Below are 25,757 nucleotides of genomic sequence, written 5' to 3' on the forward strand. Positions count from 1 at the left end.
GTGTGTTGCGGCATTTCATCGGTGCTCTTCAGGGTTTTTGATGTTTAGAGAGAATGAATAAAACAGCAAATGATATCACCATCAGATTAGAAAAAAGGCAAAAAAAAGTGGAGCTCATTAAGATGAAACAAAGATTGGGGCAGTATGCTTTCAATACTTTGTATATCTGAAATTAAAATAGTGACATAGCTTAGATCACTGTGGATGCAGATATCAGCTGCAGCACCTGTTGGTTTCCTCGCTTAGCTCATGTATTTAAAAGCTTTTCTTGTGTTAATCGTACTTTAAGTTCTTGTGCAATATGAGATGCTGTCTGAGCAACTGAAGACAATTACTGATCCATTATATCGCTGTTCGTGTAAACAGCACATATAAAGATAGCCTTAATACCATGAACAATGGCTGAAATGTATTCAGATGATTGAGAACATCATTTTAACTGTGAATGAGGGTTCAGAGTGGGAGGATGTGGTTATTATAATCACTGTGATATCTTTTTCTTATATACAATGTGACATGAATCTCAAGCTAAGACGAATACCAGGCTTGGTTTAAAAATTGAGACAAACAAAAACCTTTTTATAGCAAGACAATTGTGAATTATTGCCCGGGTTGCCTCAGCTGCAATCTGGCTTGGTGGGAGTTTGCTTGTCATTCTGGCTTGGTGGTGGCTGGCAAGTAGCCAACGGCTAAGATTCAGTGCTGTCGGCAATCTTTGATCATTTGGCAGAAGAAAAGATTTATACTTTTCTGAACTGTTTCAGAGGCAGTTATTAAGTGTCCCATCCATTATAGCATTTAATCTTTTTTCAGCTTTCCAATACTTAAATAAATCCCCAAGGGCCACTCTCAAGGGGGCATTAAACTTTTTCATGCTTGTAACAAATTCAAGCAAATTGCTCTCAATTAAACTGACAGAACAAAGTGTGTATGTGGTGCTGCTGAAAGAACTCTTTATTCTATTATTCTTTCTTCTAATTGCTATGAAAACAATTAGCAAAACAGATTTTAAATTATCTTAAAAAGTTATCAGAGTCTTGAATAGCCACAAAGAGACATTGAAATGACCCAAAATCACTGCTCACCCACACGTTTACCTTCACTTTCCTTCACGTCAATTTAAAAGTGCAGGACATTTTTTAAATCAACTGAACATTTGTGAGATGCTTTATCAACTAAACTGTTACAAATCTGAAATTATTTGCTCTACAATGTAAAAAAAAAATGATTTTGATAGTTATGTAGCCTCTCAACATCCATAATTTTCTTGGAATTTTCAACTATTTGGCATGCCCAAATGGAATAGCTTATAAAAGAGGAACTGTGAGGCCAAAATGCACATGTTAGGCTTCATTTGAAAGGTGACATCTTCTAGTTTTTGGAAATGTGCTGATTTAGCATGTGGCTAAAACACAACCGAAACTACATCGGTTCAAATATGCCTCAACAAAGTGTTTTTGGTCCTCGACATGCTTTAAGCCAGAACTATGTAAATCACCATATACCTCCTACATCTTGTAAACCACACCTGTATAAAATTCCAGGCCTAACCGTATGGGAGCTAGGGAGTTTTTAGTTTGTGGTGTCACTGGTGTCACCACAAAACTCTCTTTTACTCATTACTGCGTGGTGCTCAGCAGCTTATAACTGCCTTAAGTGGGTCGCTGGTGACCTGGTGGATGTTAAGAAGTTAATAGTTCAGAGATTAGTTTAAGGGTTTCCACTCTAAATTTTACAAATGCACAAATACTGACAATATTTGTCTCAATTTATAGATACATTTTAGTAAATACTATATCTCAAGGTTTCAACCCTCAGCTCTGTCAGACATCAGTGTAGCAGTGCACACAGCAGCATGAGACTGTGGTCAAGTGCAGAGGAAGCTGGAGTTCCTTCTCGTCACAGTGAGGGGAGACGGTTGCTGTGTGGATTCTGCAATATTGCCTAACTCCTTCTCTCTGCAGACAGCTGATGTTTATCTGCTCTGCCCATATGGGCCTTGTGACTAAACATCTGGTAAAGCTGCCACTGTGCATGCAGTGTTTCACAGAGTGATGACAGTGAAGGGGCACTGCTGTCCACCCCATCCAAAAGGATTTCGAGAGGACTTCATCACTGATATGTCAAGGCTTATTCTTAAAACCTTCCTCAATTACAACAGTATTGTCCAGAACTCAAGACGTTTATCGGGTTGTTTTGTTCAGCAGTGCACTGTAATTATCCAGATTGTGGCTTTATTAGTTTGTAATCACAACGATGAAGAATGAGCTGATTTGAAATAAGAAGCAAATTCCTTGCCTGCAGCTTTTCTCCTTAATTTTCAAGCGTAGATTACGATCTATTTCAAAATTATCATACAACGTTATTACCAGAGCCCACAAAGAGAAATGCAATTGTCAAATTAAAAAGCTATTTTCAGGCCACCCACCCTTTTGAAAGTAAAGTGCTCAGGAGTAGAGTGCTCTGGAGAATCATCCAATCAACATGAACCATTCTCCTTCTACATGGTGCTTTTGTAAAAATGTCTCTTAATGGTGTTTAAAAAGCAGGTGCACCTCTATCATCATTACCCAGGCACCCCTTTGAGCATGTGCGGCGGTTTACCTTTCTTCCTGTTTGTCAGTTTTCAACTCTTTTACAAAAGACCAATCCCACACAGCCACCCTTTCCTCTTTCTTCTGTTCTGGATTTTCCCCTAGAACGAGACGTTTTGCAGTGACTGGTAGGCCTTCATCCATTATGGATGCTGTGTTTTAGGGGGATGATCTGTGCAGGATGATATAAATATCTCCTTTTGGTTCCCAGCAGGATGGGAGAAGCAGCATAAGACAGGCCACTGTGTAGTGTTAGCGCAGGGCATCTTTATTATTTGATTTGATGTCCAAAGTCAAAGAAAGCAAAGATGCACACGTGACTAGTAGACGGCAAAGTTGTCTATAATTCATGATTCGTGGCCAATCTCTTGACACCCCCACTTCAATGAGATATTTCTACAAATATGTATTCAACATTAGAGGAAAAATATAGTATTATAAAAAAAGAGCCCATACTGCCAGCCACTACACCTCCTTCCCCATTAAAATAATTGCAAAATATCACAGCTCCACAGTGATGACTTTGACAGCTGCTGCAATGTGGCGCAACTTTCCGATCCTGAATGAGTTTTTGCCCTTTGTGTCCTCTATTTCAGGCTGCATCACAGCAGGAGGCTGTATGTTAGCATACAAAAGCAGCATGAAGTAAGCCCGACAGATATGTGTTTGTGATGGTCAGAGAGAGAGAGAGCTGAAGGCCTCTCCCACTGTGCCCAGATCCACTGCTCTATTAGTCTGGTACTGTGGAAGTAGCCAGCCTAATGTTGAGAGAATGTACACACACACACACACACACAGTACCACTGTTGATACAAGGGTTGGGAGAGACTACGAGGGATCTGATTGTGCAAAGAGCAGATGTGTTCATAACTCAAGGAATATTGTTGCTTTTTCTTTAATTATCATGCTCTTAATTTAGTATCATATTTCATAACCTTTTGGTAAAACACTCTAGAGAGGACCTACATGAGCAGAGCAGTGTGTGGTTATGAAGTCTGTGGAACGGTGCTAAGCAGCGGCAAATCAGTTATGCTCAAGGCGCATAGAAATAATTCATTGCAGTGCTCTGAAAGCAGTTGAGACATGGGTGCAACACAGAACAGATTTCCTGTGCGGAGTGTTGGGTCCAGGTGTTATTTCTGCTTAAATTTTAGGATCCAGAAACCAAATTGGAACTCTGACTGTCCAATGCAAAAGTGCTGTGCTGCTCTGAATAGAAAGTCATTTAAAACATGGAGGGCATGACACGGCTTTACACGTACAGCGGGAACAGCTTGTCTTGCATCCACTGATTTATACAGGACTTTTGTGGGAGATTCTGCAATAAACACAAACCTCAACTGTGTAGGAGAGTAATACAAGACAACACCTCCACATAAACACATATTATCTTGCATTTTCTTGTATCCTGGAAGTTGCTCTTTCTGCTATGTCTTCAGCGTCTCACACACCTCTCCTCTCTTTTGTTGCAGGTGCTGCTGTTGGAGCCCGCTGGGTCATCTCGTGACTTTCTGACTGCTTCAAGAACCAAGAGGAGAGCTACTGTAAATGCCCCTGAGTGATTCTGGAGAAGCAGAGAAGAGAGGCAAACTTCCTGCCTTTGTTCTCGCCCATGCCTTATGAGAACGCTCCTTATAGACTCCGTCTCAGCTCAACCTGTACTGTTTAGCTACTGAATGTAGCCACCACTCTCAGGTGAAGGGAAAGAGTGAAACACAAAGAGGAAAGAAGAAAGGGTGAGAGATAAAGAGAGCAAGGCTGCATAATTAGTATTACTCAGTTTGTGTCAGAGCTAGAAACCATGAGAAGAGACTTCTGAAGACGACTGTGCTCAAAAATATTGCGGCTAACCTTCAGGACATTTGCATGTGTGTGTGTGGGTACATGTGTGTACACCTCTTTCATTTTCAAAGGACTTGAATTTGTATTTGGATGCGGATTTAGCCTTTCATTATGACTCTGCGAGGAGGCTTTGAGAGAGCGTGGATTGGCTGCTGCTGCTGGGTGTTGCTGCTGGCTTGTTATTTCTTGATCGCCTTGGCAGCCAAACCCAAAATGCCAGGCCACACACACCTCAATTCAATACGCATTGATGGGGACATATCTCTGGGTGGGCTGTTCCCAGTGCATGCGAGAGGAAATGATGGCAAAGCCTGTGGAGAGCTAAAGAAGGAGAAAGGAATCCATAGGCTGGAGGCCATGTTATTTGCCCTGGATCGTATCAATAATGACAACGAGCTGCTGCCTAATATCACTCTGGGGGCACGCATCCTGGACACCTGCTCCCGGGACACCCATGCTCTGGAGCAGTCGCTGACATTTGTTCAGGCACTGATTGAGAAAGACTCAACTGATGTCAAGTGTCTCAGCGGAGGGCCGCCCATCATCACTAAGCCTGAGAGAGTGGTGGGAGTGATTGGTGCATCTGCCAGCTCCGTGTCAATCATGGTGGCCAACATTTTGCGTCTCTTCAAGGTCAGTTTCTTCTAAAGCACTCCACTTCTTACTTCACTCTTTCTTCTTATCTCTCTAATCATGGTTTCAGAGCACTGACATTTTCATATTTTTGGGAGATCAGACATTTAGATGGAAACAATATAAGGTAGACTTTGAGTTTTAATCTTACACCATGTCAGTGTATATACAGTTCACTTTACTGGAGTAAACATAGACACACAAACACACATATACACTCTTTTATTCAGTATTTCCCAATCCATTTTATTGCTTATTGCCTTTCCTTTTGGCCTTTTTATTTCCCTCAGTAGCTTAAGTAGTTTCATGCATTTTTTCCCACTGTCCAGAAAATAAGGACTGATCATTACACCGTAATTCTCTTCACCAACGACATTAATTTGCTAAGAGTCCTTAGTGTTCTTCTTCTAATTAGCTAATTTGGGGAAACCATGCATGACACCATGAACTCTTAGCACTGCTATTGAACATAGTATATAAAATGAGCTTCTGCATTGCACTGGTTCACCAAATGCAAATATAATGTGCAAATGAGAGCAAAACATAAACAGTACATGACAGGACTTTTGTAATACCTGCTCAGTGCAGTCAAACCACACTACAGGCCACAACCAAACTAATGAGCATAAGGACAGTGTCAAAACAGCTTGTCTTTATAATAATATCCCAATATTCATGCCAGAGTCGGCTGAAGTAAGACAGACAGTGGTTATGTATGGTAACCCCAGCTTTATGTACACAGGTGAGGACCTCTAATGGGATCTTCGGGATTGAATAACTAATTTTCATGAATCCACTGACCATAAATTTGCATGTATGTGCCCAGTCATTTAGTATCAATCTATAGGCGCTGAATATAAAGTATATAATGGGCTTACTTTCCCTGTTCTTCATCCATTTAGCTTTCAGTGACTAATGGAGTGGCAGAGAACATGGTTAAGGTTCCATTTATATCACTATTTCACACTTATTCCAATGTCCAGCAACAGAAATCAGAAAATATGTCAATAGTTGCGGTTACATGCACACTTTTTTTCATTCTGATTGAAATCATTCCAATCGAAGATTTCAGTCAACTGTTTACATGGATGTGATCTAATACATTCTGGTGTTTACATGTGCTGATTTAATCCGAACAGCTGTGTGACATGCGCAAAAATGACAAATACATTAAGGCGATATGTCAAAATGTTACTACCAGCTACCACCAGCCCAACAACGGGGGTTGGAGGGCTCTCTGCAATGGAACGGCTGAGATTGTCACTACAATGACAATAGCTGGTCCATCTTAAGTCAGCCCACCTTAAGTGAACTGGTCAGGTTAGGCTAACTTAACTTAACTAAAAGGTCACTAACTTCGGGGCCTTCAATTTAATCAGCAGGTGGCAAGCAGGACTCAGGAACCCGGCTTGGGTCTTCAGGAGTTGTAGAATTTATTTACTGACAGATAGTCTAAACTGTACCCACATTGCACTGTTCACAGCTATACTGCTAACTTCATACTCTCTGTTACACACATGCTCTCTTTCTATTGTTCTGTGGGGAGATGTCTCTACAAAAACGACCTGGAAACACTAGTCTGGATGCAAGTAGTTTTCACATGGAAACAAATTTTTAAAAATTACATGCCATAGTGTAGACATAGTCTGAGTCAATGGGAGATGCCACAGCAGACCACCAGTTTCCAGCAGTCCACAAATAGCCCTTATGCTCAGGCAGAGGCTGGTGGAGACAGCAACACTGCTCAGAAAGTCTTGACACTTAAGAACCTATTCTTAGCACAGAGTACAGAGAGGAAGAGAAAAATAAATACATCACCAAAAAGCGAGACATAATCTACCCCATCCCTTCCAACTTTACCTCCATGCATACAAGAATGGCGACAGCAAAACACACACACACACACACACACACACACACAGGTCTCATGACACTGCTAAGCACATATCCAGAGATGCCCAAAAGCCTGGGATGACTGCCACACCTTATTCTATTGTGAAACTCTCCAACCCCAAATGTTCCACAAAACAGGGCTGTTAATACTGCCAAACTCCTTGTGGAGGGCACATGAACAGCCAGAGGAGAGCCTGTCCACTCACAGGCTTGTGAGACTTCTCCACACAGCTAATTGGCAAGTCTCTGCTTGGCCAAGATTTTTCCAATGAGTTGTGTGTTCCAACTAGCATGCCAAATCCTGCAGTGGGAGCAAACTATTTAAGTTTTAATTTTTTAGGGCACTGAGCTGCACCATCCAAGACTCAATATTTTTAGGCGAAGAATGTGTTTTGTGTGTGTACAGTGGTACTCGGATTTTGAGAGGCCAAACAGCTTACAGTAGATGGACTGAAAGGCTGCACTAATTATTCACCCTCTGGGCTGAGTTCAGAGCGAGCAGGAATCCTTCTTTTGATGGACAGCACCCTTAAAGTTATCTGCCCAGTGGGCTTGAGCACCACTGGCAACAGACAGAAATGCTACAGGATGCTGTTACGTCATTCCAAGCGGGAAACACTATATTTCAAGAGATGCTTGCTAAAAACTACCTCTCTCCAAAGCACTCATGACAAAAGATAGCTGACACATACACTTAGAACCAACACACAAGCCTCTAGCAGAAGTAAAAGAAGAAGCATTGAACCGACTGATTTCTTTGCCAGCAGTGGGAAGTTATCTCGGACTGGTCACGCAAGCACTGGATGACCTGCATCACTGCTGGCTAAAATCCTAGAATCTCTGTCTGTCCTTGAAATGACGCAAGCATTTAGAGCTAGTGGGAACAGCCATTAACCGAGTATGTTCTGCATATCACAGTGCTATTGCAGGATAACCATGAGCCTGCTCCTCTTTGTCTCTGTGCATCAGCAGTGGGATCAGATGGAAGGAAGGAAAAGCGTAGAACAGGCTTTTAGGTAATGGAGTAAGTGCAAATGCATCCACATCCAGCGGTGGATTGACATTGGCTACTGGAGAAAAAAAACACAGGGCTTTCTATCTCTTTATGAACAGTTCACATCATTTCAGCCTTGAAAAATATCAGGAAGTTTGGTGTCAGATCTATATATGTAACACTGTGATAATTAATTTTACAACAGCAGATCATTGTCCAACTTTTCTATAGCTCAAGATCTTTTCAACCATCTTTTCAACAGGACTTCTCAGAACATCTCCAGGTAATCAGGTAAATGGACAGTGAATCTGTTTATACAGCTAGAATCTGATGAACAAATTCCTCTTATCAACCCAGTCTGAAAAACAGACAACTTACAGTGTCACAGAACTGAAAATAACATGACAACAGATCAGTGTGGCTTCCCCGTGGTTTGTCTTTGCTTTCTGTCTTTTTTTTTTGGTCAATGTTGGTTTTCCTAATGTTACACCACATGCCAATAAGATAGCATTAATTGCAAATGGAAATAAAAATCACAACAACAGTGGCAAACTCTCACTGAGCATTCTTTGGATTTATTCCTGTAGTTTTTCAAATAAACATAGTCAAGAACTGTGAAGCTTAAAAAGCCTTTAATCAACTTATTGTCTATTTTGCACTTGACAGGTGGAACAATTTTTCATGAATCACACTGATAGGGAAACAAGATGCCATGGAAATGTGATTTGTATGGTGCCCAGACGTGGCCCCGGGTGCAAAAAATAATACTAGATGGAATATTTTTAATAATATTAATACCACACACAGGTCAAAACATGATATTGCATATGCATGAGGTAGACCTGTGCTGGCATTTCGATTTACTGTAGAACATCAGATCTATATCTCTCTTTATTTTAGTTAATTTGTGCCCTCGTTTCTATAATTTTCTCTTCAGGATTTAATCGTCATGCCAACAAATGTAATGATGTAAACAAGTTGATAAAATGTTCCCACTGTGCTTAATTTAGCTCCATCATCTCTACCATCCTGTTTTACTCACTTGCATTATATTTGAATTTACTTCATTACACTGTTTTATTTAATATAATTACCCTGGTATTTTGTTCAGTAAGGTGATATTTAGTAGACTGGGGCTTTTGAAGTAAAATGAATCAATCTGTTGATTACATTTTATTGCAGGTAAAACTCCAATTATACTAATGGTGACAATGCTGCAAGGCAACACATCATTATTGCAAAAAAAACAAGATGAACTGACACTTAGAGTCAGTGTCCTCAACCCCTGTGAAAATGCAAACTAGAGGGATGTTATATCGGTAATTAAGTGGGCGAAGTTTTCACTTTCCCCTCAGCTCAAGTGGAAATGCATGAACTTCTGGTGACTTGCGAACAAAATCATGCTCGTTCTCTGGCAGTTATCCAAAGGCGTCGTGGGGAATACAGGTAATCACTAACTGAAGTAGGAGAAGATGAGTCAGTTTGAGGGAGAGCAGGTAAGCTAAAAAAAATAACTCACTGAACACATTTATGATCTCTAAGAATATAAGAATATCCTAGGGTGATTTTTCCTTTTAATACTTACTAGTATAAGCTTTCATAGGGGCCTTTTTGAATAAATACTATATGAATTTCACACTGTGGAATATCAGAGAGCAAAAGTCAGCAAGACCCATCAGAACCACTCTACTGCAATTACTTGAAATCCTTTGTGCTTGCCGTAAGGATATTGACTAATAAGTAAAGCTAAGGTTGTACTCACAGAGCATGGCTGGGCAGATTCCAGCTCTTTTCTCCATCATTAAAGTCACATAAAACCATAAGCAGGCCTCCCTTGAGTGGCAGGGAGGGTTTCACTGCTCACCACTTCCCTCTAATGACTTCAAAAGTCAAGCTTGGCTTCTTTCAACCTTTCAACCTATTTCATTTCCTCAACCGAGCTATTGTGTTGACATTAAACTCAAGGCGGTGATGATGGTAATGTCTTTTTTGCATGCATACAGAAATAATCCAGAAGAATGATGAAAACATGAAGAAGCTTTAATGAGCTGTTCTGTGCTGGTCAGTAGCTCCTTGTGTCTGCTGGTTTGTTGTGGCGCCTTATTTTTTACTCAGTGTTAGGGTTTCTTCATCAAATTTTCATGTTTACTTAATGATTTAATACACACAGAGAGCACATGCACGAAAGCATGCAACCTATACATAATATACCACCAACATAATGTTGGCACTGTCGCTGTTTACAGTGTTTGCCATCCTCGTGAGGCAAGAATTTGTTTCCTGACAGTAATTGGCTTCATGCTTGCAATTGTTTTTCAGCTCCTTACTTTTGGGCTTTTCCTTATCCTCCTCACAGTCTTAGAGTGGCTGAAGGCGAAGTGTTTGCTCAGCACTTCAGAGCAGGCAGGATTCCGTCCTCATGGTGTGTCATGAATATTTTACAATATTGTTACGTAATTCACGCCTAGGGATTGGGGTTGAAAGCTCCCTCTCTGCATCCCCTCATCACTGGGTCCAGCGCTTGGTCTGTTTTTATCAGTTAGGTCTTTATACTGCTATATAAGCAGGAGCAAAGTGCACCAGTACTTGAGGTAATTAGCGGTTGGTTGCTTATGATACTCAAGACATACTGAGTGTAATTAAAGCTGCAGGCTTTTGATTGTGTCTCTGATACATCACTGAAAACAGCTATACTGACTAGCTTGAAGGATATTGCTGCTGCAGTCAGAAACTGCAGGAGTGTGCAGTGTGTTTCAGGTAGAGAGTTTGACTTGCTGAGACAATCATAAGCCTCCAGACAGAGAATGGGGTGGTTTTTTAAATTATTTATTTATTTATTTATTTAAAAGATTATTTTTTTTGGCATTTTTTCCTTTATTGGACACTGGGCAGTGAAGAGGCAGACAGGAAACAAGGGGAGAGGGAGATGGGTATGACGTGCAACAAACCAAGGACTTTGCGGTTATGTGGCATGCACAGTAACCATTTGGCTATCAGGGTGCTCCCAACAAGGGGTTAGTTTAGGCAACCTCCACACACCAGCGCTCTAAATTATGTACAAGCAGGCACAGTCAGTCTGCACAACTAAGTCTTTCCCCTGTGGAGGAGTAAAGTTGGAACGGTGGAGACAGATGGAAAGAGGGGAGCAGAGGTGGTAGCTAGGGACTCTGAGTAGAAAGAAGAGGGCTAACTTGCCTGTTGTGCTGTCTGTGAAGTAGCGACCTTGTATCCTCCTCTCTCTTCCCTCATTAGAGACAGAGTCAGAGGCCCTCAGACACAGCGCCTCACTCTCCCTCAGCTTTTCACTGTGTTGAGACAGGGCTCTTATTGGATTACCCCATCAGCCTACAGTGAAGATATGGTGAAAGCTTTAGAGCCACTCAAAAATACACACACACATTTACTGTCACTCGTTAATGTCAATCTACTCATCTAGACATGAAGGCCAAATGTCACTTTCCATCGCTGTGAGACCTGAATAAAAAAGCAGCAGCAGCATCAATGTTAGATGTATGTATGTAAAATGTTGCTATGAACCTGTAGAGATGTGTTTTTTAATGTTGAAGCCAATGTGACTAGTCCACTGAACACCAACTAATCAGGAAACAACAAAAATTTAAATAAAACTGCATTAAAGGATAAAACAATAGTCAGATACCCGTATGTACATTAAAACAGTTTTTGCTTGCTGTGATCATTAGTCCCTTTCATGGTGGCCATTAAGAGATATTTTCCGAACACGTAAGTGATGTGAGACAGAGTCCACAGTCCTCCTCCCATGCAAAAAATACATCCCAAAATGTATGAACCATAACCTTCAGCAGTCAGAGTTAGCCAATCAAATGGGTATCTTCCAAAGTTAGTCTTTTAGTATGTAATTCCCTGTAACTTTTGTTCTTGTCTTTTATACCTCTCTTATTCTATTTTAGCTTATTTTTGTTTTTTGTTCTCTTTAATGATTGTTTTTAATTGTATTTAATTGTCCTTTTATGGTGTGTGTCTTTTGCACGAGAAAAATGAGAAAAATGAGATAAATGAGAAAGCATTCATGCATGAGGCCCAGTGAGCTGAAACACGCTGCAACAATAAACTGAGCGACTGCATAGTTTGACACGGCACGATTTGACCCATTTTTGATATACAATAGTTGATTTTATATGAGCAGTGGATGCAGGTTTAAACTCTGTATTATGTCTTCTATCACAAGTCTGATGGTTTTTCACGGGCAAAGCTCAACAACCTGACCTATAAAGAAGTTACACGGTGTTTGACAAATATTATTCCATTTTCAAACTCATTTCAAGTCAAATTTCGGATTTTCACTGACAATCACACTATTGCATCGTAACAATAATAATAACATATGTGGGGCACATTTTGTAACAACTGTTGCAATGGGACATACATTCATCATGGAGTAGTAGAGCTAGATGTTGACTTGTTAGTGTTTTATCACACCTGGACAGTGCTCTCAACGTGTGCCCTGTCACCTTCACAGAGCCTCATCAACACTCTCGAACTGGGCGGTAATTGAGGAGAGAAAGACGTCTGGACAGGAGAACTAACTCTGACTAAGCTCACTCCCATTCTGGTCTAAGCGTAATTTGGTACACACTACGCTACATTAGTTCATTCATGCAGCCCATTCCCTGAAACCCACCCACTCATGCTAAACAAATCCCATGTACTCGCTGAAATCCTTACATCAAAAAAAAAGTCAATCCAACACAAACAAACTGGGAAGCGAGTCAAAGAAATGCCTCAAAAATAAGCAGCAAGCAATTGATTTCAGCAATTCACAGACCAGTGGGCTTCCCATGGTTTTATCTGTGCCCCTCAACATGACTTTTACAACTGAGAAGACCAAAATTCCTGTCTTTTTCAACCCTAGATTGCTAGACGTCTCCCATCTACCATGCTCTCGCTACACAGGAGCGGCTCCTTTAGGTCAGGATTAGTTCCGACTCAACTCACTTTGACCACCCAGGCCGAGCGGTCAATTCCTAGGACAGTCATGAGTGAAGGCTGCCCAAAACCTTGCTTTTTTTTTGGTATTCTTTTGCTCTGTTTTATCCCTGTTCTCCTGGCGTTTGCAAATCCCTTTGCAGGCAATCCGAACCACTGCTGGTAATCACCAAGCACAATGACAAAAAGCTAGTGTTTGGCTGTCTCCTCCTGTGCATTCTTTTTCTCGATATGTTAGGTTTCACTCAAATTAATTTCTGGCATTTAATTAATGCATACTAGCAGGCCCATAGAGGGAATGCTGGCAGGAGGGAAAAATGTCTTTTTTTTTAAATGTATGATTTCATTTTGTTGAGCATTGTTGTGAAATTCTCAAAGCCAAGAGGGACAACAAAGAGCACAACACAAATACCAACAGGGTTTGCTTATTTTTTCTGCGTTTGAGCTGTCACTATACCGCAGTGGTTGTAATCTCCCAGTCGCTTAACATTTAGATGTGCATCTGATACTCTGCTCTTACTTTTCTATAAAAAAAAAAAAATAAAAATAAAAAATCACATCTTCAGAACAGAATCCAACAAACAAAGCACAGCTATCACATAGTTTCCTTGAAAAGAGTGTGGGATTAAAGGCTTGGAGCTGTCTCACCTGCGTAATCTCACCATCAACCCACCAAATCCATCACTGTCTTCCTGTGTGAGGCTGTGCTGCTTAAAATTTACACAGACATTAACAAAGGTTTGAAGCTACAAAGAAGAGAAAACAGAAAAGCTTGAGTAGGTCAAACAAATTTAAATTAAAAGTAATCAATGGTGCCATGACAGCTTCTATATTGATTGTGGGAAAGATTTTTTTATTTTTTTATTTTTTGACTTGAGCTGTCAAAATGACAGTGTCAGCTGGGGGAAAATAGTAATGAACTAAGTGCTCAGTTATTTATTAATTTCAGTGCAGCAGCTTCTGTGCACTGTTCTTGACCAATAAATATAAAATATACGAGCAAGGAAAGGTCAATATAATAAAATTTTGATACAACCGCTGTAAAGTTGCTTGAGATCTTAAAGGGATTGGGACTGTCAGCCTAATGCCAGCCGATATCCTCAGCCTACCCTACAGCAGGGACAGAAAGGGAAAGTTTGGCCTCCTTCAGGCTAAGCAGCTTGGACATCTTCCAGCCTTCCAGCACATGAGACAACATGGAAGCTCTCATGAGTCACTGCTGTGTCACACAAAGGGACTCACTTTCTGGTCAGAGGCAGTTGGGATTTACCAACTGCCTCCAACACTGGAGCTAAAATTTTGAATTAAATAGGACATAGGGAAAGTTGATTCTTTACTTTATTTTTCACATTGTGTTTTTATTATGTGTTAAGCACTTTTATGCCCCTGTGAGAAAAAAAATCCACATTTTCTTATATAAGCCACGAGTGATGTGAGCAAAGATTATTATGAATGCGACACTCAAGCTAAATGGCATTTCCTTTTGCAATGTTTCCCTCTACTGTGTATTCAGAGTGCTTGGCCATCCATACACTGTATTTTGCCATATAGCCCTACAGCAAAATAAAAGACTCAGTGACAATAATAATTTGTAGATATTTAGTAAGTATGTTTGCCATGATCAAGATCTAAGCTTACTGTGTTAGCATGCTAACATTTGCATTGTAGCACTACACAAGAAGTACAACTGAGGCTGATGGAAATTAATTTAGTTTTCCAGGTATTTGGTCATAGACAAAAGTAATAGCCAAATGAAAATTTTGACCTGATGGCGATGCTAGATGAAAAAGTCATGATCACCAAAGTCATAAGAATATATTGTTAGGGAATCACGAGTGTGTGTACAAGATGCATACAGGCCATGGATGTATTATAAGATCAGTAAAGTTATTTTTACAGTGTGTGGAGGAGTTTCTGCAGCTGTCTCCAGTGTTTATAACGATAAGTGTGTCTTTAAATTGAGAGTGATGTGTGCATTTACACACGTGACACAGCAGCGGCAACTTCAATAACACCAGATCAGTTAGGATCTGACGGTAGTTAATGTTCTGTGTTCTGCTATACATTGTTTGCACATTCACTGTAGTCTATTTTTATTATAATTTCACTATGCTTATATATATTTCTCTTCTAGAATGTAAGCAACTGTAACATAACCTTATTTCCCCTCAGGATCAATGAAGTATTCCTACTTTTAAATAATTAAATTAATTGTTTCTCATATTTCTCAAATATGGCTCATGCTCATGCTACCTTCTCATATATAGCGTCAGTAAGACATTTAAGAGAAATAAATCAGACAAGACGGGACAATGATAAGATCTCTTAGGGATCATGCTTCTCAGATTTGTCTCATGAAAGTCTCAGACTCATCTCACAATGTTTCACATTATAATGTGATAACTTATATTGTTATAACATGAAACTCATGTTTAAATGAGGAAATGGTGTGTGGAGATACGGAAAAATTGAGGAACATGGCTCATTTAGACAAATGGTTTTTAGTTCTACTTCATGCTTGGGTTGAGACATGACATGATTCTGCTGTTACTGGGCATGGTGGATGACATTGTGATAAGTATGCGTATACTAAGAAGGATTTTAAAATGCATGGGGCTGTAGAGTCGGACCCTCTGGAGGTAGCATCATTTCTCAGTTGGAGGGGCTTTATTATTCAGCTGACATTGGAGGAGCCACCAGAATCCACAAGCACTAACACACACCAGTTCACAAGCATCATATTCACACTGTGCACAATAAAGATAAAATAACATAAGCTGCACCATGGCCCTCTCCTGCTCCAGGCCCTGTCTGAATGGTCAGGGTGAAAGCATTGCACTCCACTCACGTAACACACCTGCTGCTGTGAGAGAGCAGGGACGATAATTACGCACTGTAAAAGTCCCAAAACGCAAGCAGAGCAGGAACGAGAGGGAAAAATAACTCACTGAGCCAGTGAGATATCACGTGGCGCACGGGTGCATGCAGGGGTGCACAGCAAGTCCATACACACACTTTACACACAGTGAACTTATGTTGGGAGAGCAGGCATGATCAGGATGGTCGTTACGCACTGTGGCAGAACCAAAATCTCGAACAAATAAGTTAGAGGAGAGTCTAAGCATGTGACAGCTTGCAGTGCATGTGTCGCCGCTACAGTGATGTGTGTGTCATTCCTATGAGGAGAGCTGTGGAGGAGGACAAAGCCCTGGTAGAGTGGGCACGAATACTAGTACTGCATTCCCCCAGATTTGTGTTAGTGGTTCGAACAGGGGTCCCCCCAGAATTTAACAATATGTTAATAGAGGTTTTCCTCCTACAGTACAAGGCTGTTGAAGACTTTATCTGATGATATTTAAACTACATTTAACCAATAAAAATGTTTACTGTTACATACATTTTGAATGCAGGACTTTTACTTATAAAGTTGTTTCACAACATGACACTTAATGTCACGGACTGAACTGGCTGACAGGACAATAATCCCAGTTTAACATATGCTAACAACATATTAATACAATGGGAAATCCCACAGAAAAATGGCAAAGCTAGCAGAGTTAGTGTTACACTATTTAACTTAAAACAATTACTAGATGTGTACAAAAAATGGTCTTTATGAACCCATAATAACTTTCAAGTTGTAACATTTCCAAACAAACAGCATGACACGGCAGCCTTAAATTAAGACATGATGAACATAAAGTGCCACACACAACTACAATATGGCCGGTGCTAAGCTACAAGAAAGATAGCCTACTGCAGTCAGTTAGTTTCTTCTGCAGTTGCTTCACTTTGGCAACGGAAATAATGACAGCACCACTCAGCCATTGCAACTACATTGTGGTTGGAGAGACTATTATCCTAAAATCCTGTCAATTACGTTATTGACTTCTCGTACCACATATGGACATGACCTCGATCATTTTTGCTGACCTCTATATTGCACATTGTTTACATGCGTGTTTGTTGACATAAGAATGTTACCAACATGTTAGCCAACATGATGCCAGAATAAACAGCATAACTTATTGTGTGTGGTCTATTTGAGGAAAATAACTTATCTACCTGTTTCAACAGGTTGTTTCCAGAAGGTTTCAGCATTTTGATAAAGTGTTCTTCTTCTTCTTCTTGGTTTTTAGTGGCGGTTGATGTCCAAAATATCGCATTACCGCCATCTATTGGATTTAAACTAAAATCTCCACTGACTAAATAAAATGATACTAACCCTATCTACCTATTTACCACTCTGCTATAACTTCTCTATTTATGCTCAATCTCTTCTTAGATCTAGGCAAGGCAAGTTCATTTGTATAGCACATTTCAACAACAAGGCAAATCAAAGTGCTTTACATAGAGCATAAAAGGCATCAAGACAGAATATAAAGGCAAAACAAATAAAAAAGACATTTAAATACAATTAAAAGGAGTTAAATTTCGAAATAAAAAGAAGCTAAAAAAGAATAAGACAGATAAAACAGGAGAATAAAAGTTACAGTGCAGTAAAACCCTCAAATTTGGTTTAATAAAAGGCAGCGGCAAACAGAAAAGTCTTCAGCTGTGATTTAAAAGAGCTGAGAGTTGCAGCAGACCTGTAGTTTTCTGGGAGTTTGTTCCAGATATGTGGAGCATAAAAACTGAACGCTGCCTCTCCATGTTTAGTTTTTACTCTGAGGACAGAAACCAGACCTGTCCCAGACGACCTGAGAAGTCTAGCTGGTTCATAATGTAGCAGCAGATCAGAAATGTATTTTGGCCCTAAATCATTCAGTGCTTTATAAACCAACAGCAGTATTTTAAAATCAATTCTTTGACAGACAGGAAGCCAGTGTAAAGATCTGAGAACTGGAGTCATATGATCCACTTTCTAGGTCTTGGTGAGGACTCGAGCGGCAGCGTTCTGAATCAGCCGCAGCTGTTTGATCGATTTTTTAGGGAGATCTGTGAAGACAGCGTTACAGTAGTCAAGTCTACTGAAGATAAATGCATGGACAAGTTTTTCCAAATTCTGCTGAGATATAAGTCCTTTAATTCTTGATATATTCTTTATGTGATAGTAGACTGACTTTGTAATTGTCTTAATGTGGCTGTAGAAATTCAGGTCTGAGTCCATGACTCACCATGGACTACACCAAGACCTACACCAAGATTTCTGGCTTGGTTTGTAGTTTTTAACCCTGATTATTGCAGCCTCCCTTACTCTCTTTGGACATCCATTGCTGCATGATTCTCTTTGCAAAGAAGACACTCTGGATCTTTCTCACAGTCTCCTTCACAATCATTATCCCCACATTTACCACATGTGGGAGAATCACTCCAATATACAAACAAATTATGACCAAACAAGGTTTGACAACACACTGCCTTAATGAGTACAACACATGGTTCAAGAACACCCTTATCATGCAAATACTCCGAATCAAAGTGAAGCATAACAGATTTGGTCTCATATTTTTCATTAACTACTTCGTCAAACCTCTTCATTCTATAGCCGTCACGCCTTTGCACTCTTTAAATCTCCTTGCATCCACTCTGTGTGAAACTCCATCAACAACATCTTTTATTGGAGCTTCTTGCTGAGCGGAAAACAAGCCACTGGGTACATATTCATCCCAGAACCCAACACCAAGATTTTCAAAGCTTTTTCCGTCTGTATCTTTGACATACACTCAACAACTATCAAGCCAGAGCGTTTAATGCCGGTGAGTTTAACTTCTCCAACTTCATTCTAAATCCATCTTGCAACAGTGTGCTTTTCTGACAAAGCTCCAAATCCAGCACCTTCCTTCAAACCTCGAATCTTCATTCCAACCATGTAGGTTTCTTTTTCATGTTCACTCTCAATGCAACTTAATGAATCGACTTTCTTCTGCTTTTTCTTCCCTGAGGCTCTCCTGCTTCTGACTTCAAAATACACATCTTCCATTTCCCTTGTTCCCTCTCCATTTCCCAACTCCATCACCTTGATAAATCCAGTTTTCGCTCCTACTGTTAAAATTTTAAAAAAGGGGAAGTTGGCGCGTTTTACCTACACATCACGCAGATCTCCCACACTCTGCATTAGCGGCTAATAGGCTATTCATACCACAATGGCTAAGTAGTCGTCGCCATTCCTCACTGCGCATGTCCCAAAACGGGAATATGCAAGTGAGCAGCACCGCTCATAAGGCATTAACCGTAAATAACTTCTTCCTGGCCCGTGATGGTGTGTCGGCATTTTTATGGAAGTATAGCGCCCACCCTCCGATTCCCCCCCATGTCATCTCCGTGAGTAAGCGGCTCAAGGTTAAGCTGCTACCCCCCTCCGAACCCACTGAAAGCCACCGCCATTACTGCCTGGCCACTTCTGTGTTTACATGCGACGAGAGCTGTGTGCAGGTAATATCAGTGGCATAAAATAGTCTGAAAATGACAATAATATTTTTTATCACAATTATTTTTGGGAAAATATATCATCCAACAAAAGTAGTTATCGTGACAGGCCTATCCATGGGGCACATTTTTTTTCTTTTCTTATTAACACCAACCTCAGATCTACTTATTTTATTTTTTAATGCAAGCAGACTGTAATTGGTATGTGTATAGTATTCCTTTCAATTTTATTAGGCTAACTACTTTTATTTCCGTTATTCAAAACAGAAAGGCAAATTTGTTGTGTACTTTGGGCAACCAAAAAAATGGTTTCAAAACATTTTACTGTCTGTACAGTTCTAATTGTTTTATAATAGTTTTAAAGAGCACATCCGGCCCCAATTGTTGAATCGTGTTGGTTCAAAATAAATGTGCAAATCAGAACATGTTCCATGTCTGGATGTCTTCCTTCAATTGATACCATCAGACCAGACTCTTTCTGCATAGCTGCATTCTTAATCATTCAACCTGTTTCTTTCATCAGATAATGATAAGATAAAATCTGATGTGAAATAAGTTTGACTTAAATGACAAAAGATTATTGGTTTTGGCTAGACTAGATTGATTGAAATGTTCAATATAATCTGATGGCTAAAAAAGACTAAAATGTCAACAGTTTGACTAAAAGTATACTAAAATAGTTAAGGTTTTCTTGACTCAGATAAGACTAAAATGCCAAGACTTTTAGTCAACTAAAGCTTGACTACAAAAAACGGGATGGGATTGACTAAATATGATAAAACTAACGAGGGACTTTGACATAGGACTAAGACTAAGTTTAAAAAAATAGCTGACAAAATTAACACTAAACCAAAATAATCATTGAAATCAATTAACCTAATCTCACTCATTGCCTAGAAATATATATAAATCATGCTCCAGAGTCATAATTTTGCATTTTTATAGCTGCAAAGAAATGTCCTGATTTTAAGAAACAATTATAGGGTCGTCTTTCCACTTCAAAATACTGATGGTTGTGACAACATGAGCACACAAAAAAGTATGAATGAAACCATTTCAGTGACTGTGACAGCTGATATTTATGCATGCTAACAGGCAAACATGAAAGGAGGAGAAATGCCTTCATGGTGGCAGTATACACTATACATCTATTCAGTTCTTTTAAGCTGTTGAAAAACATTCAGATCCTTTGCGTCTTGATTTCTAAAGCTCTATTTCAAATGGTCTTACACCAGATGGTCCCACTATTCTCATGAATTTGTTTACATTTTCTTCTATTATAATACCCCTGAGCAATCCCAGTTTTCTGTTTCTGCAGCAGTGGGAACTTGGAGTGCTGTCATTGAAGAAAGAGACTATTTGCATGATTTTATAGTGGTTCCCATTTTGTGAAATCAGTTGATATGTAAAACCAACGTCCAATGAGACTGGCTGCAAACATAAAGACTGAATATAGAGGCCAATCATGCATGCTCTTCAAATATTTGTACACATTCACATTACCAGCTTGCAGAGGACGATCAATTCTCATTTACAGGCTAATTATTGTCTCAAGTGCTTCCTCACTTGGTAAAAACACGATAAATCCTTGCAGGCTAGCTGTCTGCTTGTCACCACCCCATCACCTTGTTTCTTTAACCTGCAATCATTAAACTATCAAGATTTAACAGCCTTCAATTACAAACACACACCTGGATATTGACTGTGCGTCTTCAAGCTGCAGTGACAACGCCTCATTTCCTGATATGTTTACCTTGTCCTTTTGTGGCTGAAAGTCAATGTTTTGGACTTGTACGGCGCAGAGTTGGAACATATTGCTGTTGATTTCACAAAAAGGTGACATTTTGATATTAAACTCTAGATGAATGTGTCCCGTTAAGTCTTAGTTTCTAACCCAAAGTTTCAATTTGTGCAAGGCAAAAAGTGAGCCATCATTTCCAGTCTGTATGACAGATTTTTCTTGCCCTCCCTTCGCTTACATAACCGCAGAAAACTGTAAACATTTCTGTCCTCTGACTGCTTCTCTGAGGACAGTTTCTTTATTCTTGTGCCTTATTATGAAATGGTATAACAATAATAATTCAATAAACGACACTGTGGGCAGTTTATTTGCTTAAAATCCTGTATAATCTTTCTACCCATGGCACCAACAGACTCTTCCCCTGAAGCTGTATTTAATAGTTCTGACAATAACAGTAATAAGAATAGTAATAAAAAAAAAAACAATAATAGTCATCTCTCATGAGGCCACTCAGCCACAGATTCTATGTGAAATCTCAGCATTTTGGATTTCAGTCTGGATGGTGTTTTGTATCCTGAGGTGCTTTGTATTAGTCACTGCTGATCTGTCTCACATAATACTATTTGTTACGTTTGCCCTCTGATATAACATAACGCGTAGGTCATTTTATCTAATCTTAGTTGCACTATATTATAGATGATGGTTTTGCACTCATATCTATCTCTGAAGTATTTTGCTTTATGTGTGAATCTGAACTTGAACAAAGGCGTAAATAATATTTGCAATATAAGTACTTGTATGGACGTTGTTTGAGGCTTTAATACTTGAAGTTTCAGATTTGATGCCTGTTGTTCAAGATGCCAAAAAGTTTTTTGGGCAAAAAATCTTTTCTGTGTCTTATTTTAACATAAACATTCCTTTTGAAGACACAGTTTCAGGACTCTGGATTGATTTTGAAGAATTTGATTTGCTAAATGACAAAAGACAAAGTTAACTATTAGCTATATATAATTAATTTATAGTTAACTATAAGTAACAAAGCAAATAAAGTTAACTCTAAGTCATTTAACTTTATGGTTAAATTAGTATGACACAATTACAGTGAACCTAATTAAAACAAATTAGTCTTTGAGTCTAACAAGTCCTCCAAATTAAAGAACCAAATAGGTTCATTTGACTATGCACTCCAGACTGATGCATAGGAGCGGTTTGTAATCTGGCGCCCCTATCAGCAATAATTGGCAGGACAACATAATTTGTTACAAATCACTGTCAAAAAATAATGATGTTTCATGATGTGTCAGCGGGGTAAGATCATGATGTGGGTTAAAATGATCACTTTGTGAAGTTAAGAGAAATATGTGATGTGTGTTGAAGTTATGACGTCCTTAAAGTTATATAACCTTCGTCATCATGACTTTTGGCCGTCTGACATCACAGCCTATTGTGTCGTTTTTCTTGGGAGGGCAATCTCCCTGAGTCAGATGTACAGATGCAAATAGTGTAAAAACTAAAGTTCACATCATGTAATACGTTCTCCAAATTAAACAACAAAATAACAACATACATAACATAACACATACATATATATGTTTTCTGATCAGCCAACTCTATTAGCAGGATGACATAATTCATCAGCTTTCCTGTTTTTCTGGGGTTGGACAGTCTCAGTTATAGTTTTGAGAATGTGTGGTGCTCTTGCTCTACAGAAATAAGATCTGACTGCGGAAAACTAGTGGCGCTTTCTTATGAGAGATCAGAGTGGAGATCTCTACCTCAATAAAAATCTGTAAACTGAGACATGATCCACAGCCTCAGCAGTGTTGTGAGCCACTGGCAGCTCACAACACTGCTGATTTGTGGTAAATGAAATGTCAGCACAGAGCAGCAGTTTAATCACATTAACAATGTCACATTCCTTATTTTGTCATGCATGACATTCTAAATCAGGAAAAGGATTTACTACTCTATATTACAACCTGCTGTCTTTTGTCTGACCCTAGATTTACTGTCTTATGTGTTTCAATAACACTGCAAAGTCAACAGTACAGATGGCAAACCCACAAGATCCCATTGACCCCTGCTGGAGCATGACCATTACTTAAAATGGGAGTAATATCGACACGGGGAAGTATACAGTGAGAGGATGGACTTCCAAAGTCATCCAAAGGTGCTGTGCCATTACATTTAAATTATAGTGCAGTTAATGTGTCAGAAATTATTATCTGTAAATGAACTTTATATTAATTCTACAACTAACTCGACAATTTGTTGATATATTCAGAATATAAATGTTAATACAAATTGTTAATTACAAATAATTAATTGATCTTGTCAACATTTTTCTTTTTATTATTTCCCAATAAAAGATTTGTTACTTTATATATTTTGCAAGATGAGTTTTGGTGCACGGAGAAGAAAAAAAAACAACTTTTTGTTTAACACTGATTTTCTGCAAATGAGAGTAATTGCTCCTGCAATATAAATGAAAATATTCCTCTCTATAAGCAATTAAGCAGCCAAGGGGGAAAAAAGCTTTAGATAATTATATTCAATTAAAGGAAGCAGGTAATTATGCCCAATGTGAGTGTGAAACTTACTTTTGCACAAACAGAAATGAGTTTCAACGGTGCTTAGTCGGCTCTGAGTGTTCCACATGAACCCTGAGGAAACTTTGGTTTTAATCTGTGTGTTTTATTACGGTTGGATCAGCTTCACAGGATGAAGGTCATGGCTAGATAAAAAGGATAACATGGTTTACATCAATTATCTAATTTGAAGCCATTAAAGCAACTACAAGGAGTTTTTAACTGGTTATGAAACATTCTCATTTTAATGTTGATGCCTCTGTATGACCTACATAAGCAAACAAGACTATCAGTGAGAAGATTGGCTATTATTATTATTATCATTATCATTATTATTATTATTACAGTTATTCTAAATGTCAAAATCAGATGAAACGATTTACGACATGCAGACCGGAAGAGCCTATGTTTACACTACATGTTGCATTGTAGCATGAGGGTGTACAAAGACGTTACTAGGACAGGGAAAGGATGAGGGGAAGACATTTCTCTTCATTTGATAACGTTAAAAGTAAAGTTAAAATGAGAGAAAAAGAGAGAGCATGAGCAAACTGAGAGCATGAGAGAGATAGAGAGAGAGCAGCGGTGGTCGAGTGAGCTAGAGTGAGCGGTGGTAGTGAGAACAAAGCAGTGAATCAGAGAAATAAAATGTTATTTTCTGATTGTTTCACAGTAGTTATGTTCTAAAGCACAAATAAACATGTCCACACCTTCACACAATCCTGCAGGAAGGTGCTGCATTGCTGGATTTGGTGTGAATTCAGCCTTACATTTATTAAAGAGTACGGTCTTGACCTGCTCTATGTGAAAAGTGCCTTGAGATGACTTTTGTTGTGATATGGCGCTATATAAATAAAAATTGATTGATTGATTGATTGACATGTATCCTATTTGTATGAATAGGATACATGTCATTGATACATTGTGAAACAAAGTAAAGAAAATCTTTTATATATTTTCTGTCTTTCTTTCTAAGAACTACAACTGACAACATACACAAACATTTTGTAATTTTCTTTAATGGAAAATCGAAATTTATTTGTATGTTCATACAAAACAAACTATTTAAAAAGCTTTAGCTGCTTTGCCTTTGCTAGCTTCTTGAGATTGGGCATGTTCACCACAATGATGGTTTTTAAATTAGTTGTTCCAAATGTTGTCAAGGTTTTTCCTCCACAGCTTATTTTGGACTTACAAGTATTATAAATTGCGAGCTTTGTGTCTTCTTCACTCAAGCTGAAGAGCTTCCACACCAACAACATGTTGTGTGTGTGTGGCTGTACTGTCTGTGCTGCTGTGTGTGCGACGTGAACCATCATGTGGTACATGTGTAAAATTGACCAGCAAAAAAATCAGATATATGAGACTGATCGGCCGGTCACCGGTCATGGCCAATCAGCTGAAAACCGGTTGGTTTCAACTGATGGCCGATCGATCGGTGCATTTCTATACATTACCTCATAGCTATGCATCCTGTAAACAACTGTGTTTAAAAAAGAAAATGAGTTTCAAAATAAATTGCATTTTCCTTTCAGTCACTTCCGAAACAGATGCACACGCTAGCCAGATCAAGATCTTTACGACACGAGGCGGTGGCGTTCATGGGAAATGCAGTCTTCATTCCAGGAAACATTACCGTTTTTGTCCACAGGGGCCGCCAAAATCAACACAAGATGAAAGTTCCTTGTAGTAACTTTAAGTGATTTTAAAAATTAGCCACAATTTGAACGATTTAAGGGGAAAAATAACAAAAGTAGTCTTTACAACAGGAAATATGTTCATCCAGTTACTTGTCTCCTAACAGCCTGTCTCCTCTAAAACAGATTACCTGTGCAGACAGTGACACTCTTGTGTAAAATCCATTACCATCGACTCAGTGAATACATTACCTGCCTGTGTACTGTTCTCACAGTTAATCTGCTAGTCAGTGTTAATGGAGGCATCAGATCCTGGCATGGACACCTTCAGTGATTCTGCAGCTGCAGCAGAGTGCTTCTCCCCCTTTTACTTCACCTTTGTTAAATGTTTTGAAAGCACAAACGGTAGCTCAGGTCAGCCAAAATGGTCTCAATGTTGTTTAAATAGGAAAAATGACAGGAAAATATGTCTTAAAGCAGGATCAGCCCTGAAAATGTTGG

General features: G+C 39.2%; 2 protein-coding genes across 8 annotated transcripts in view; one reads left to right on the forward strand and one right to left on the reverse strand.

Annotated features, from left to right (window-relative positions):
* LOC121895400 (protein kinase C and casein kinase substrate in neurons protein 1-like) overlaps positions 1-25,757 on the reverse strand; it is a 360,445-nt gene that overhangs the window by 143,391 nt on the left and 191,297 nt on the right. The gene's annotated exons all lie outside the window — the stretch shown is intronic.
* The window catches only part of LOC121895397 (metabotropic glutamate receptor 4-like), a 146,244-nt gene continuing 125,025 nt past the window's right edge, over positions 4,539-25,757 (forward strand). For both annotated transcript variants that reach the window (XM_042408497.1, XM_042408498.1), the window contains exon 1: positions 4,539-5,069. In XM_042408497.1, the coding sequence (XP_042264431.1) occupies positions 4,548-5,069 (522 nt within the window). In that variant the 5' untranslated portion in view covers positions 4,539-4,547. The remainder of the gene's footprint in view (positions 5,070-25,757) is intronic.

This window comes from Thunnus maccoyii, chromosome 4 (genome assembly GCF_910596095.1).
Source record: "Thunnus maccoyii chromosome 4, fThuMac1.1, whole genome shotgun sequence".
Lineage (NCBI taxonomy): Eukaryota > Metazoa > Chordata > Actinopteri > Scombriformes > Scombridae > Thunnus > Thunnus maccoyii.